We start from the raw sequence: 13,333 nt of genomic DNA, 5'->3' as shown, positions 1-13,333 counted from the left end.
CATTCTGCTGCAAAACCATAAAAAAAACGGGACACAGGAAAAAAAAAAGTAATTTCTGCCCACGACCCAGTCTCTCAATGGGACTACCGATTTGCAACCCTTAATCTACCCCGGTAAATGGGATGCTAGCTGGAGAAACTCTGCGTTCACAAAAGCCACCGTGGATGAGCACGTAACAGGTGCGCAGCAAAACACAGCTTTGCCTGGTTGAAGGTCTGGGAACACCTCCCCCACCCCCGCCCGCGAGAGGCCTGTGAGTCCACATGGTGTGATCCGCGTCCCTCTCAGCGTTCCTGTAATAAATACAAGTGGGGATCACAGAACGACACCACCTGTTTAGTAAAGGCGGAAGCATCAGGCTGGGGCACAGCCTGGTCAAAGCCCATTGGTGACAAATGAAAGCGCATAATTCAACCTACGGTGGCCGCAGGTCAGCTAGAGGTGACTGTTAGTGTAGCTGGAGAAACGGGTGCACGTCCCTTAGGCACTTGCGATAAATATTACCTTTTGCAATAAAGCTTTTCATGACCCCGGGGAACACAGAAGTCAAGTGCAGGTTTTCTGTTACCTCTCCCCTAACGATCCAATAGGGAGGGTGCACATCTTGGTAGGAAAACCCAAGGGCCTACCTTCAGGCTGTCTAGGGGTCGGAGCAGAGGGAACCCCACCTCCATCCAGAGCTCCCTCAGGGGAGCTGAGGGCTGCTTTTCTGGGATGTTCATTCCCCCGAATTTCCTGCTGGCCCGACATACAACAGAATCATGTTCCGGTGGCCAGAAGAGCCTCTCGGCTAAAGGCGTGGCAGCTGGAGGGCCGGCACTGAAATCATCGGGGCTGAGAGGATACAGGTGGGGTAACAGTGCCCTCTACAAGGGGTAGCTGGGGGTTGGGTTGGGTGCCTTGGCTGTATGTCATCTAATAACCCCCAAAACATACCATTGCTCCTAACAGTTATATACATAACTCATCTTTCAATGAATCCCCATATTATGAATTTAATTTTTCTGAGGTCATTTTAAAGAGTGGCCCTTTTCCTACGTGTGGTTATTTCAGTGACCGTTGAAGATTTATGTAGAATTTCTTAACTACCTAAAAGAAGACACCGAAGAAGACTGTATCGACTTTTTATTATTTATTCCGGTTTTCCAGGCTGTGGTATAGACAGCTGCGTCAGCTGCATTCGGAGAAATTAATTCCTGTGAAAACCAATTAGGAAATACAGCACCTCTGCAAAATTCTCAGGCCACCCAGACCAATTCTCAGTCGCCAGTATTTGCAAGTGATATTTCAGAATACTGTAGTTTTTAAGCTCCTTTACGCAGGACAAGTTATTGCACGTCATGACGGAGAGAACATAGCAAGTCCAGAATTTAACAAGGAGGCCGTTGTTTATTTCACTTTTGGTCATAGAGTCGAGTTTGTCCTCAAAAACCTCAACGAGGATAGGAATAAACTTCAGATGTTTGGCCCTCTTCTGGCTGACGGGGTTTAAGTAACACCAACACGCTATACTCTGGAGCAACAAGATCTTTACCTTTGGTGCCATGTCATGATCTTTCAACAAGTGAGCTACTTCTTTCATGTACTCAGCTGCAAATTTCCCAGCAGCTGGTCCTCCTGGAAAACAAGTATTTGCATTTCAGAAGTATTGCTAGCAACATTTGAGTGCTGATGCCTCCATATTCTTTCTGCTGTATACTGACACGTTGACTCCTGCACTTCCCTAGGCAAAGCCCTGGAAATTCCCTGCCTGCCTAAGCCTCCTCCCTCGTTCCTTCATTCAAGCACCCGACCGTCAGTATCTCAAGGTGAGCAAAACCGGCGGTGCTCCCTCATGGTCTTATTCCGGATTCTCTGTCTTCAGTCCTTGAAAAATACCTAGAGTGTTAGAGCAAACAAAAAGAAAAACCAAAATGCCGCCTTGCAAAGCCAGCAGGGTCTAACTGATGAGAGAGAGGCTTTTCATGAGTTGTCCATTGCTATCCCGTTCTCTCTGATTTCTCATCTCTCAGCCCAGCTCTTGCAGATCGGGGAGCAACGTGACCTTAAAAGATTTTTCTTGCTTTGGTTACGGACCCAACCTGGTCCTAGACTCTACTTTCATCATATACCTGAACCCCAGATTTCCCTTGTGCAAATCTCAAACCCCAAGAAAGTAGCCGAGAAAACATGGGATGAGGACTATTGAGACGGGAAGAAGTAGGTGGCATGGTTGGCCAGATTCTGGCCACTGGAGCTGTGAACCGGCTTGCATTTCTCTTATTGGCACTCTCATAGTCCTACAGGCCCAAGGATATTCTAGCCAACGATAAAGCTTTCGTTGAAAGCCTGGGCATAAGCCCTTCCCTGCTTCCCACCAGGATAACTAAGACTATATAACATCAAGTTAAGGAATTCTGACCCTCTTATAAGTAGCTAGCTCTTCCCCCAAATGGCTAGACAGGCAACTGGTCTTCTCAAGCGGTGGGCTCCTTTCCTCCTTCCTTCACACAGGCGTCTCTGGTCTTCCTTCTAGCTCTATGCCAGTGGTTCTCACCCATTCTGGCCCCTAGAACCCCTTGGTCCTTGAAAATGGTAAATGTTTTCTCTCATGGACACCATTTGAAAAATGTAGTCTCTCAAACTCCCATCTAGGTAACTCATTTTACCCTTAAAAAAGAGATCAATCTATCTCTGATAATTAGAGCTACCAGCCAGAGCTTCTAATCAAGAGACATGTTGTTGAGATGAATGGATAATGAAGAGGTGGTATATATATATATATATAAAGGAATATTACGCAGCCATCAAAAATGAAATCTTGCTTTTGCAACGACGTGGATGGAACTAGAGGGTATTAGGCTAAGCGAAATAAGTCAATCAGAGAAAGACAATTATTAGATGATCTCACTGATACGAGGAATTTGAGAAACAAGGCAGAGGGTCATAGGGGAAGGGAGGGGGAAAATGAAACAAGACGAACCCAGAGAGGGAGACAAACCATAAGAGACTCTTAATCTCAGGAAACAAACTGAGGGTTGCTGGAGGGGAGGGGGGGTGGGAGGGATGGGGTGGCTGGGTGATGGACATTGGGGAGGATATGTGCTATGGTGAGCGCTGTGAATTGTGCAAGACTGATGAATCACAGACGTGTACCCCTGAAACAAATAATACATTATATGTTAATAATAAATAAATAAAAATTTAAAAAAAAAGAGATGTGTTGTTGAAGATTATCTATAAAATTTCATTGTATATCCTGAAATTTATTAGGAAAAAAACGTGGGAGTGAGTTTAAACCTGATGATTACTAGAGCAGTGTGTGTTTAAGCAGTTTACCACTTAACTTTCTGGCCAAATATACATTAACAGTTGCTTTTCACTGATGTACTGACTGTCTTTCCTGGTAGGTGTTTTAATAGCATTAAGCTCTTAATGATTTTTCTAAGGTAGTTTCCGCGTGACGCATTTTTACAAGATAAAAAATAAAATCCCAAGCGCTTTTACTCTGTGTTGAAATCATATTACTCGGTGGGAGTTACATCAACTCAGTATAGATTCTTTGATTTTTTTTTAACATAATAATGAGAACTTCGTTAGGCAATTTCGGTATGTGTGTTTTTAACTAATAAAAGTGGGAAAATTCTCCATCATTTACTTGATGGACTCACTCTTGCAAAACATGAGATCCTTGAGAAAATGATTGGCAAATGTCTTTGGTCGTACAAAGACAAAGAACTAAAACTTTAGGCAAAGGAAACGTCCTGGGCATCTAAGACCAGACCTCTGAAAAGTCACTAACTTACGGTGTTATAACAAGCAAAGAGATTTCGGGGAGCTCTGTGAGGCCAGCTGGCTCAGTCCGTACCTGTGAAGGCCAGCAGTCCAATTCGGTGCGCAGCTTGAGCCCTCTTCTCAATAGCTAAAGATTCATCCTTTAATAAATGGCCAAGCACCACGATTTTTTCTTTGTGAAAAATACTCTCAGCGGAAGGGACATCTCCTTCCTCCTCCTTCTTCACGAAAAAGGGCTTGACAGTGACATTCCAGAACTTCTGCACACGCCAACACAGCCCCGAAAAATAGCGGTAAATCCGCGTCCAACACTGCACATAATAAACACGGGTCTTAGCCATCGCGTGGAAAGAGCCAGTGGTGGTTCAGCAGCCGAAGTTCATAGTCAAGAACTCTGGAATGCATCACTTAGCAACCCTGGAGAACGGAATACACAGTCAGGGGGAAGCAGGGATGCCTTGATTCTTCAGGCCGGCATCGAAGGCCGTCTGCGATTTCAGCTACACCAAGTTTCCTTTCACTTCTCTGGGTGCGTAGCATCTCGGCTTGGACCAAACCGGTTCCCCCTCACGCACATGAGGCGCATTCCTGCCTTTGCACCTTTGCTTGGGCAGCGCCTGCTAGCAGCTTGCCTGTTTCACTTTGCTTATTCCGACACATACTGAACCTCCTTCCGTAGGATTATCCCTGTTCTGCTTGTTTGTCACGTAATCAGACTTTTTCTCCACATCACTGATGTCCTGTATTGATCCTGTCTCGCTGAGAAAATAGAAGCAGGCTAAAGGGCACTTGCACAGTTGTCTTCACCGTGCCCACCTAGCTGCATCGTGCACACGGACCCCTGCTGTCCGGTTATGGACGCCCTCTCCATTCATGCAGCATATTTCAGCCACCCCTCGCCCCACTCAGGGAGATGGCTCTACAGCTCTTCTCTTGCCTTAACTAATTTTTCCATCGCGACTGGATCGTTTGCATCATCAACAAGCATGCTGTACTTTTTCTCAGTAAAAAAGTAAAACGCTTTCTTGACCTCATATAACCCCTCCGCCGAGTTACTGCTCTGCGCCCCTTCATACAACAACTCTTCAAAGAGTGGCCATACTCACCGTTTCAAGTATTCTTCCATCCTCTCTTGGATGTACTCCAAAGAGAGATTTCCAACCCACGAATCTACTGGGATTGCTCGTCAGCGTCACTGATGACCTTCATTCTGCTGAATCCAATTCTCGGTCTTCAGCATTTGACACTTTCTCCTTGAAACGCCTTTTTTCCTAACTTCTAAGCTGTCGTACCCAATTGTTCTTCTGCTTACCACCCTCCATTTCCCTTTGCTGGTTCCACCTCTTTATGACCTGTAAATAGTGGAGTGTCCCAAGCCTCAGGCCTCATAGGCTCTTCTTTGTTTCGATCTATACTTCCTAGATAAACCAGTCTCCCGGCTTTCAGTGCCATCCATAGGCTGAAGACTCCCAATTTTATATATATATATTTCAAACGTTTTATTTTTAAATATCTCTACTCTCAATGTGGGGCTCAAACTCACGACCCCGAGATCAAGAGTCACATGCTCCGACCAACTGAGCCAGCCAGGTGCACCCCCCTCCCCCAATTTTATTTTTAACTGGATTTCTCACCTGAACTCCAGACATATTCAGTCGTCAACTTGATAGCCATCCAGTTGGCTGTCTAAGAGGCTTCTCAAATATAACATGTCCAAGTCAGAATTCCTGGTCTTCCTCTCTAAGCCTGCAGCAGCTCCCTTTCTCTGTCTTGGAAGATGGCACCCCATCCTTGCACCTGTTCAGGTTGAAAGTGTTGGATTCATCCTTGGCTTTTATCTGTCTCACATTTCACTTCCAACTTATCAACAAGGCTCTGCTTGCAAAGTAGAAATGTGGACCTCCCCGTCCAGATTTGGGATCTTCTACAAAGTGTTACACGCCTGGACTCTTCAAATACATCAAGGTATACAAGCTTGAGAGGAAAGGGGGTGCGGGGCTACTGTTGTAGATTAAAAGAGCCTGAAGAGACATGACAAACATGTAACCCACTGTTGGAGCCCTGGATCCACACCTGTGTGCATGCACGTACGTGAGCACGTGTGCAGATGCAGTCAAGGGCAGGAATGCGACAGCGTGGGAAACAGAGACATGCATTGTCCAGCACGGTGGCCACAGGGGCTTTGGAGCGCGTGAAGTGTGACGAGTCTGAACTGATATGGGCTGTAAACGTAAACTACATACTGGATTTTGACGACTTAGGATGAAAAAAATGCAAAATATCATACTGCTAATTTTTGTTATTGATTACAAGTTGAAATATTTTGGATATGTTAGGCTAAATAAAAGATGTATTACTAAAGTTAACGTCCCCTATTCTCTGTACTTTTTAAAACGTGGCTACTAGAAAATCTAAAACCCCAAGCATGGCTCCTCTTCAAGGCTTTTGTGCTTATTGTTATCTCTGCTTGGAATGTTCTTCCCGGAGATATCCACATGGTTCACCCCATCAGTTCCACACGTGCAATTTTCTGTCAGACCTTCCCGGACCACTCTCTTCTACCCCGTGACCTTTGCCCTGTCACTTGTCCCATCCCCAGCCTTGTACAATTATGACTGCCTTCCAGATCTTGTTTTCTCGCCTTGCCAGCATATAGGGCAAAGATTTTTATGCCTTTTGTGTTTTCTTCACTGCTGATCTGCAGTGCAAAAAACAGTCATATTCTTTGAGCGTACACCTTATTCACAGTAAGTATGCAAAAAAAATTGTTGCATAAATGAAAAATTAGAGATCTAGTTTTTAGCAAACACACAAAGTATACTTAGAAATTTCTCAAAATCAAGGTAGTATTTATTTAATAAGAGATATTATCTCTGGGAAAATTTCAGGGATAAAAATCTTTATTTTTCTATTTGACTAATTTGCTTTTCGGATACAGTGAGAAGTGCTGGTGTTGTCTGCTGAATGGGGGTTTACAATTTTACTTTATATTTTGTGAAGTAAGGAAGGCAATTCAGTTAAACAGTATAGAAATGAACCTTATAGGGAAAAAAAAAAAAAATCTTTTCCTGCTGACTCAGCAAAAACAATCACTGGTATTTGATGTCAGTTGGTGAATACTTGTGCTCACAGCTGAATGCGAGGGGCCCGTCTGTGATGATGCTGGTGGGGTATGGGCTGGGGCACACACAAATAAATGAAGGCTCTTTTCATCTTCAGGGGGCTCATGGTCTCTGCTCATAGATAACACGATTCTGAAACACAGCTCTTTTTGCTCCCATTAGCTTTACAATAAATCTGAGAGGGCAATATTATGATCCTCATTTACAAGTGAAGGAATTTCAAGATAATGATAAATTCAGGTTGAGAATGAGGTGCACCGTGTTGTAGAAATGCCAGGTGAAGGAGGGCATGGGAAAAACGTAGAGCAGGCTCTGCACATGAGACTAGTAATTCAAAAATAATTTTTATTTTAACTTACATGATTGAAAGAGTGATGGATACAAATGCCACAAAACTAAAAGCACCCCCTTCGAGCAAAAATAAAATGCAGAAATGAATACAAAAGATATGGAATTAATTACTCATGCAATATTCAAAAAATTAGAAAAAAAACCCAAACAAACCAAACAAAAAACTGTAACATTTGTGATTTGACTTTCTGTAAAAAGAATCATTTCAACCATTTAACATAGACTATAGACTATACATACTAACCATAGACTGTACAATGTACCTTTAAAATGAAGGATATATGCATATATATAATATTTATAAATATACAAATATATATACACATTATGACTTCACAGTTGAAAGAACTATTTGCCAGGAAGCCTGGCAAACAATTTTTACTTTTTTTTTTTTTAATTTTTTATTTTAAGTAGGCTCCACGCCCAATGTGGGGCTCAAACTCATGACCCTGGGATCAAGAGTCACATGCTCTACCAACTGAGCCAGCCAGGCACCCCAACAATTTTTACTTTAAAATGGAATACGAGTTGTTCTTAAAGGTCTTGCTAAAATGTAAATATTTGAAAGACACCTAAATGATATTTTATACAAACACGTCCAGAATACAGTTGATATTCCACAGTTTAAATAACACTCACACATATTATTTTGAGATCTTGGCATATCCCATCATGTATACTCTTAAGAGGAAGAAAAGCTATTGAGTGGTCTTGTAGTTTATTTAGAGGACTTGCTACCCTGATAGGGAAGCAATAAAGGAAGCTGTTACTTTAACTATTTGGCCAAGAGATCCCACCCAGGGATCAATGATTTCTCTGGGGGCAGTGACGGTCCCTAGGGGCATTCTTCTCCTTCCTAATCTCATGGTAATTCCTGTAGAAGCAAGGACCACTTGGAATGTCCTTCTGCTCTCACCCCATTAAGAGTCCTCCAACTTCCAAGTACTTCTACTTCAAAGAGCGTCACAGCTTTCTGAATCCATGACTTTTGGTTTTGATTGGTCATAGCAGCAAAATATCTCTATTGTAAAAGTATCATAAAAAAATGGCTCTTGTTTAAAAAAGCTTAAACTTTGAATGTGTTTTTTTAAGGAGTACAGGTATAAACTTAATAAGGTAGCTCTTAGTCATCCACCTGTCTTTTAACCATGGAAACATGCTTTTGGGACTTTCAGGATGGAGAAAAGAAACAAAAGAAGTAGTGGAGGCTTGAGGAAAATAAAATTAAAAGAAAAATTAAACTCTTACAATGTGTCGTTTTACCAAGTTCTGCAGGCAAATCTTTATTTGAAGAAATTCTTTTTTTTTTTTGTGCTTTGCATTAAGGTGAAATTAGGTAGCTAACGGGGCCACTCAACCCTGAGAACACGACAGAGAAAAACTGCAAGGCGTAGGATAGGCATCAAAGCATCACGTGACTATTTTAGGCTTATAGAAGAACTTCCAAAAAAGTACAAAGATGGCTGTTTTAAAATTCCACACATACGCGATAAGATGGGCTCTTTAACTAAGTACTGTCAGACGCCATCGACAATAAAATCTACAGAGTACTACACAGCCCGATTCTACTGGCCAAAGGAAAAGTGGCTAGGTCCTGGAAAACTCGATTTTGAATTCTATCTATAACACGTTACATTTCCAGACAATCTCAACAGAGCGCTTCAAGTTGTAAGCATTCCCGCTCGACCCCAGCACCACCTTGATGAACAGGGCCATTTAGAAAGAGAGCTGTACAGGAGAGCACATTAAAATGCCGTAGCGACTTCCGTCCCATGGCGCCCTCCAACGTGAACACAGTGAGGAAACTTGTCCAGTTGTTCATATGCCAGCCGCCCGTCTTCCCCTGCACACAGAACATCAAAAACCAACAGCAGTTGGAACGTGGCTTTCTCATTCATCCCTCAGGATAACAATACCAGTTGTTTGGGAATGGATCGCTGTGTAATTTCGCTGTTAACTTTACGTAGGGAAATCATCTTCCGATACTCTTAATTATGTTGTTTTCTAGGTAATGTTTAAATGACCAAGAACTTTTTTTATGGTTTTTTTTTAAGATTTTATTTATTTGAGAGCGAGAGAGAGCATGGGTGGGGGGAGGGACAGAGGGAGAGGGAGAAGCAGGCTTCCTGCTGAGCAGGGAGACTGATGCGAGACTCGATCCCAGCACCCTGGGATCATGACCTGAGCCGAAGATGGACGCTTAACCGACTCAGCCACCCAGGTGCCCTTTAAAAAACAAACAAACAAAAACTCCCAGTGCAGTTAACATACAGTGTTATATTAGTTTCTGGTGTACAGTATAGTGATTCAACCATTCTATACCTTATTCAGTGCTCATCACGATCAGTGTGCTCTTCATCCCCATCACCTCCACCCCCACCCACCTCCCCTCTGGTAGCCAGCAGGGTGTTCTCTAGAGGTAAGAGTCTGCTTTACGGGTTTGTCTCTTTTGTCCTTCGTAGAACAAACAAGAACTTTTGAGGGAATGCAAGAGACTAAATGAATGTCAGGGTGTGAAACAGTAGAAGTTCTACGGGCTTTTGATGGGGATAATTTCGCACGATAGATTTCTTCCTGAGAAGTCATATGGATTATATTTTAAGTGCGTTAGGGATTTCAGTATGGCTGATCCTTGACTTCAAAGCATTGAACTTCGACAGGACTTTTACTTTTTACATTACATATTGGCATATCTAAACGGTCTTTTGTAAAAGTCAAACTTAGGCTGTCACACTTGAGCTAAAACATTACTCTTTGCCATGGACCCATGTGGTGATCTGTCTACCAGCCAGCAGCTAGGTCACTTCCATCAGTAGTCATCTCGAACAGCCAATACTGATTTGCAAATTATTTGAACACTCCGTACCGTTTTTCCTATCTAAAACAATGATTAGGAAATGGGAAAAAAATCATAGATAACTAGTGATAAGAAGCAGGCGTTCATGCATTTAATACAAGAAGGACAAAGATGGGAGTATGAGTTGTGCTCAATCACAAGTTCATTGCGAAGAAAAAAAGATTCATGAAATGCTGGGACTACATTGATGTTAGTGGGTTTTTGAAAGGGAGTGTAATTATGGGTTTTATAATATACTGTAGTCCCTGAAAACAGAAGCCTCTCAATCAACCAAAAGTTTGTCTTTGCTTTTAGGGGGGGTACATTTAAGTTTTTCAGTCATACATCACATAGAAAAGTAGGGATTCGCCTGCATTTAAAAGAACATGGTGAACTTTTCTCTTGGCAAAGGCCACCAATTTTTAGAGATTTCTGTTGATTGTTTCTGCATGCCTTGACTTTTCTGAGGCAAATGTTATATTTTTTCACCTTTTTTATTACTTTGGAGTAGAACCCTTTATTTGAAACAAAATATTTACACAAATCCCTGATACATAAAACACTGAATATAGCATCTTTCCAGGTGATGACAGGGGGAGACAGAGACAGAGGGCCTAAGTTAGGCCCATTCCTACCTCGCCTACTTGCACATACCCTGGATACCTTGGCTAACTAACCCTATTTAAAAAAGAGCGAATACCTGGCCAGTTCCTAGTTTGCTCATGGATATATTGCAAATCAGAAGTGTTCAGTTCTTTCCCTAGAGTCCCCCAGAGTCTGGGTGGGTCAGGATTCCATCCCGGTGCTTACAAGTTCTGGGGATCCATAGGTGAGTTATGCTTCCATGTACCGCTCCCTAAAATGGGACTATTTGCACTTTTCCCTCATGGAGTCCATGGGATGATTAAATGAGCTAACCCATGCAGATCCCTCAACCCAGTGCCCGGCACAGAGCAAATCCTCTACAGCTGTACCCCAACATTACCACGGAGATACAACCAGGGCCGGTCTACGGGGCACCTCACCCTGACTAACGTCCAGTGGCCGATGACCTGTGTTGGCTCCTCCTCTGGTCTTTTAACAGCCCTGTGAAGCAGTCAGGGTGTTAGAGGAGAAGGGGCCTGCGCTCTGGGATGTCTGGCATGGGTTCCAAACCGGACTGAGATCTAGCTGGAGCACAATGGAATGGCCACAGCTAATGGGGGAAACTGCTCTGCCCGACATGGCAGCCACCGGTCTCGTGTGGCTATGCAAGTTTAAATGCTCACTGCTCAAAATTAAATAAAATTAAACTTCAGTTCCTCATTCACAGTAGCCATATGGAAATGCTCCCTAGCCACCTGTGAATACTGGGACAGCCCCGTTACCACAGGGGGATCCAGTGGATACAATTACTGATTCAGCCATCTGTGTGAGACTGTATTTGTGTATTAGGGTCAAAGGCGATTCAGAGCATTGAGTTCAAACTTGTTTCATGGTAGAATCACCTGGAGGCTTTTAACACAGTGCCGAGGCCCAATGGAAAGAGCATCTTTGGAAGCAGAGCCCAGGCATGGGCGCATCTTAAAGCTTTCTTGGTGATGCCGATGTGCGGCTGACATTGAGAACCACCAGCTGGTGGTGTGAGGGGGCACGGGGATTGGGGGGAGCAGCGCAGGGCAAAAGCCAAGGTGAAGGGGCGCCTGGGGGGCTCGGTCGGTTGGGCGTCTGCCTTCGGCTCAGGTCATGATCCTGGGGTCCTGGGATCGAGTCCCGCATCGGGCTCCCTGCTCAGCGGGGAGTCTGCTTCTCCGTCTGCCCCTCTCCCTGCTCATGCTCTCTCTCTGTCAAATAAATTAATTAAATTAAATAAAAAGCCAAAGTGAAGCGCGGATAAGGATGCCTCCCGGAGATGCTGCTGGGGGTGCAGCTTAAGTGAAGTTTGGGGCGCCCCCAGCAGGGCTCACGCTCTTCAGCTTGCACTGGGTGAAAAGGCGTTGCTGGTTCTGCGTTCCTAACGTCCGGCTTACCTTCATTGTTATTTCAGGGCACGAAGGGGTAAAGGAAGCTCGAACTAATAACACCCTGGGCACATTTTTAGGGAATTACATCTTTGTATGCCTAAAACAGCCATAAGGAATAACTGTTTTATCCTTTAAACAAACATACGCTGGCTTGGATTTCCGTGCGGTGGATGATATATTCAATAGCAGAAGGAAGTGTTATTACACCAACAACTGTAAGAAAGGACGCCTACAATGGATGTGATCTTCACGGTGATTACAAATGCCATGAGAGTCTCCCTGACGTTATTAAGCCACTATAGTCAAGCCGGGGTGGCTTTTTTCCAACGAGTGGTATCAACCGGATAGAATTTGAGGACTTTCGGGAGTCTAGTTTTTACACATTGAGAGCAGGTGTAGCATTAAAATAGCAACTATCTGTTATGCAGGATTAAGAGAGCCTCTCTCCACCCTCCTCACTCCCCAGCAGGAATAAAGGTATGCAGCCTGGTGGGCACGAAGCTTTCTAAAGTGAAGTGAAGGGCAAGATTTATCTGGCTATTCCAGAATAAAAGAAACACTTCACTTCTTCTCTCTGGTGTCAGGGCTCAGGTGGGCATTGGCCCACGGGGCAACCAGGGGTTCATCGGAGAGCCAGGGTGAGGCCCTGGGAGCAGGGGGTTAGGGCATACCCTGGGGCGCGTCTCCGCAATCTCAGCCACTCACCGATCCCTCTACGAGGGCCAGCCCAACCTTGCCATCCCAGCTGGATTCCTGACTACTGTCTCAGCCTCCCGGTTCAAATCTCTGTTCTTGATTCCAGAGAGCGCACAGACTGATCCATCTAGAGAGGCTCCAGAGAGCAACCCTCACCCTCTACACCGGACGGTGAGAACAGGGCATTGAAGCAAGATGGAAACTGACCAGTTCCTCATACCCTGTGTGAGTGTGTGTGAGTGTGAGCAGAGAGCCCACGGAGGGAAACTGCTCAAACAGTGCACACGAAACATCTCCTTTCACTTCCTTCCTGAGTGCCAAAAGGAAACAATCGGGTAAAAAAAAAAAACTCACCGAGAGACAAGAGGGTCTCGGAGGCCACGTTTCTGATTTCTTCAGTGTCGGACTGACACAATGTCACGAGCATTTTAATGCTTTCGGTGGCCTGCAGGGAGAAAGTCGTGAGATAGCGCTCTGACACTTCTGTCTGGGGTCCCCCGAGTCGCAGTACCCCACAGCTGGTGCGGACGTCAAGGCCATCTCCCCCGGGG

At 44.3% G+C, this 13,333-nt stretch overlaps 2 protein-coding genes across 12 annotated transcripts in view; both read right to left on the bottom strand.

Moving 5' to 3' along the window:
• Positions 1 to 1,043: 1,043 nt before the first annotated feature.
• Positions 1,044 to 4,530, bottom strand: ARMH2 (armadillo like helical domain containing 2). Its single transcript, XM_045865944.2, has 2 exons — positions 3,848 to 4,530; positions 1,044 to 1,617 (listed from the first exon to the last, which is right to left on the bottom strand). The coding sequence occupies exons 1-2, from the start codon at positions 4,113 to 4,115 to the stop codon at positions 1,190 to 1,192; spliced, it is 696 nt and encodes a 231-aa protein (XP_045721900.1). The 5' UTR covers positions 4,116 to 4,530; the 3' UTR covers positions 1,044 to 1,189.
• A 2,690-nt stretch (positions 4,531 to 7,220) lies between these two features.
• RIPOR2 (RHO family interacting cell polarization regulator 2) overlaps positions 7,221 to 13,333 on the bottom strand; it is a 327,440-nt gene continuing 321,327 nt past the window's right edge. For all 11 annotated transcript variants that reach the window (XM_064597079.1, XM_064597080.1, XM_064597082.1 and 8 more), the window contains 2 exons: positions 13,137 to 13,227; positions 7,221 to 9,090 (listed from right to left, as the gene is read on the bottom strand). In XM_064597079.1, the coding sequence (XP_064453149.1) occupies positions 8,993 to 9,090; positions 13,137 to 13,227 (189 nt within the window). In that variant the 3' untranslated portion in view covers positions 7,221 to 8,992. The remainder of the gene's footprint in view (positions 9,091 to 13,136; positions 13,228 to 13,333) is intronic.

The sequence above is a fragment of the Mirounga angustirostris genome, unplaced genomic scaffold (assembly GCF_029215605.1).
Source record: "Mirounga angustirostris isolate CCGP_5_RB_7025 unplaced genomic scaffold, mMirAng1.0.hap1 SCAF_8, whole genome shotgun sequence".
In the NCBI taxonomy this organism is placed as follows: domain Eukaryota; kingdom Metazoa; phylum Chordata; class Mammalia; order Carnivora; family Phocidae; genus Mirounga; species Mirounga angustirostris.
The sequence above is the reverse complement of the archived record's forward strand: the minus strand, read 5'-3'. Positions and strand labels throughout refer to the sequence as shown.

Coding starts and splice junctions, on each gene's coding strand:
- ARMH2 (XM_045865944.2), bottom strand. CDS start 4,115: ATGGCTAAGACCCGTGTTTATTATGTGCAGTGTTGGACGCGGATTTAC. Junction 1,618..3,847: donor TGGACTGCTGGCCTTCACAG/GTACGGACTGAG, acceptor CTTGTTTTCCAG/GAGGACCAGCTGCTGGGAAA.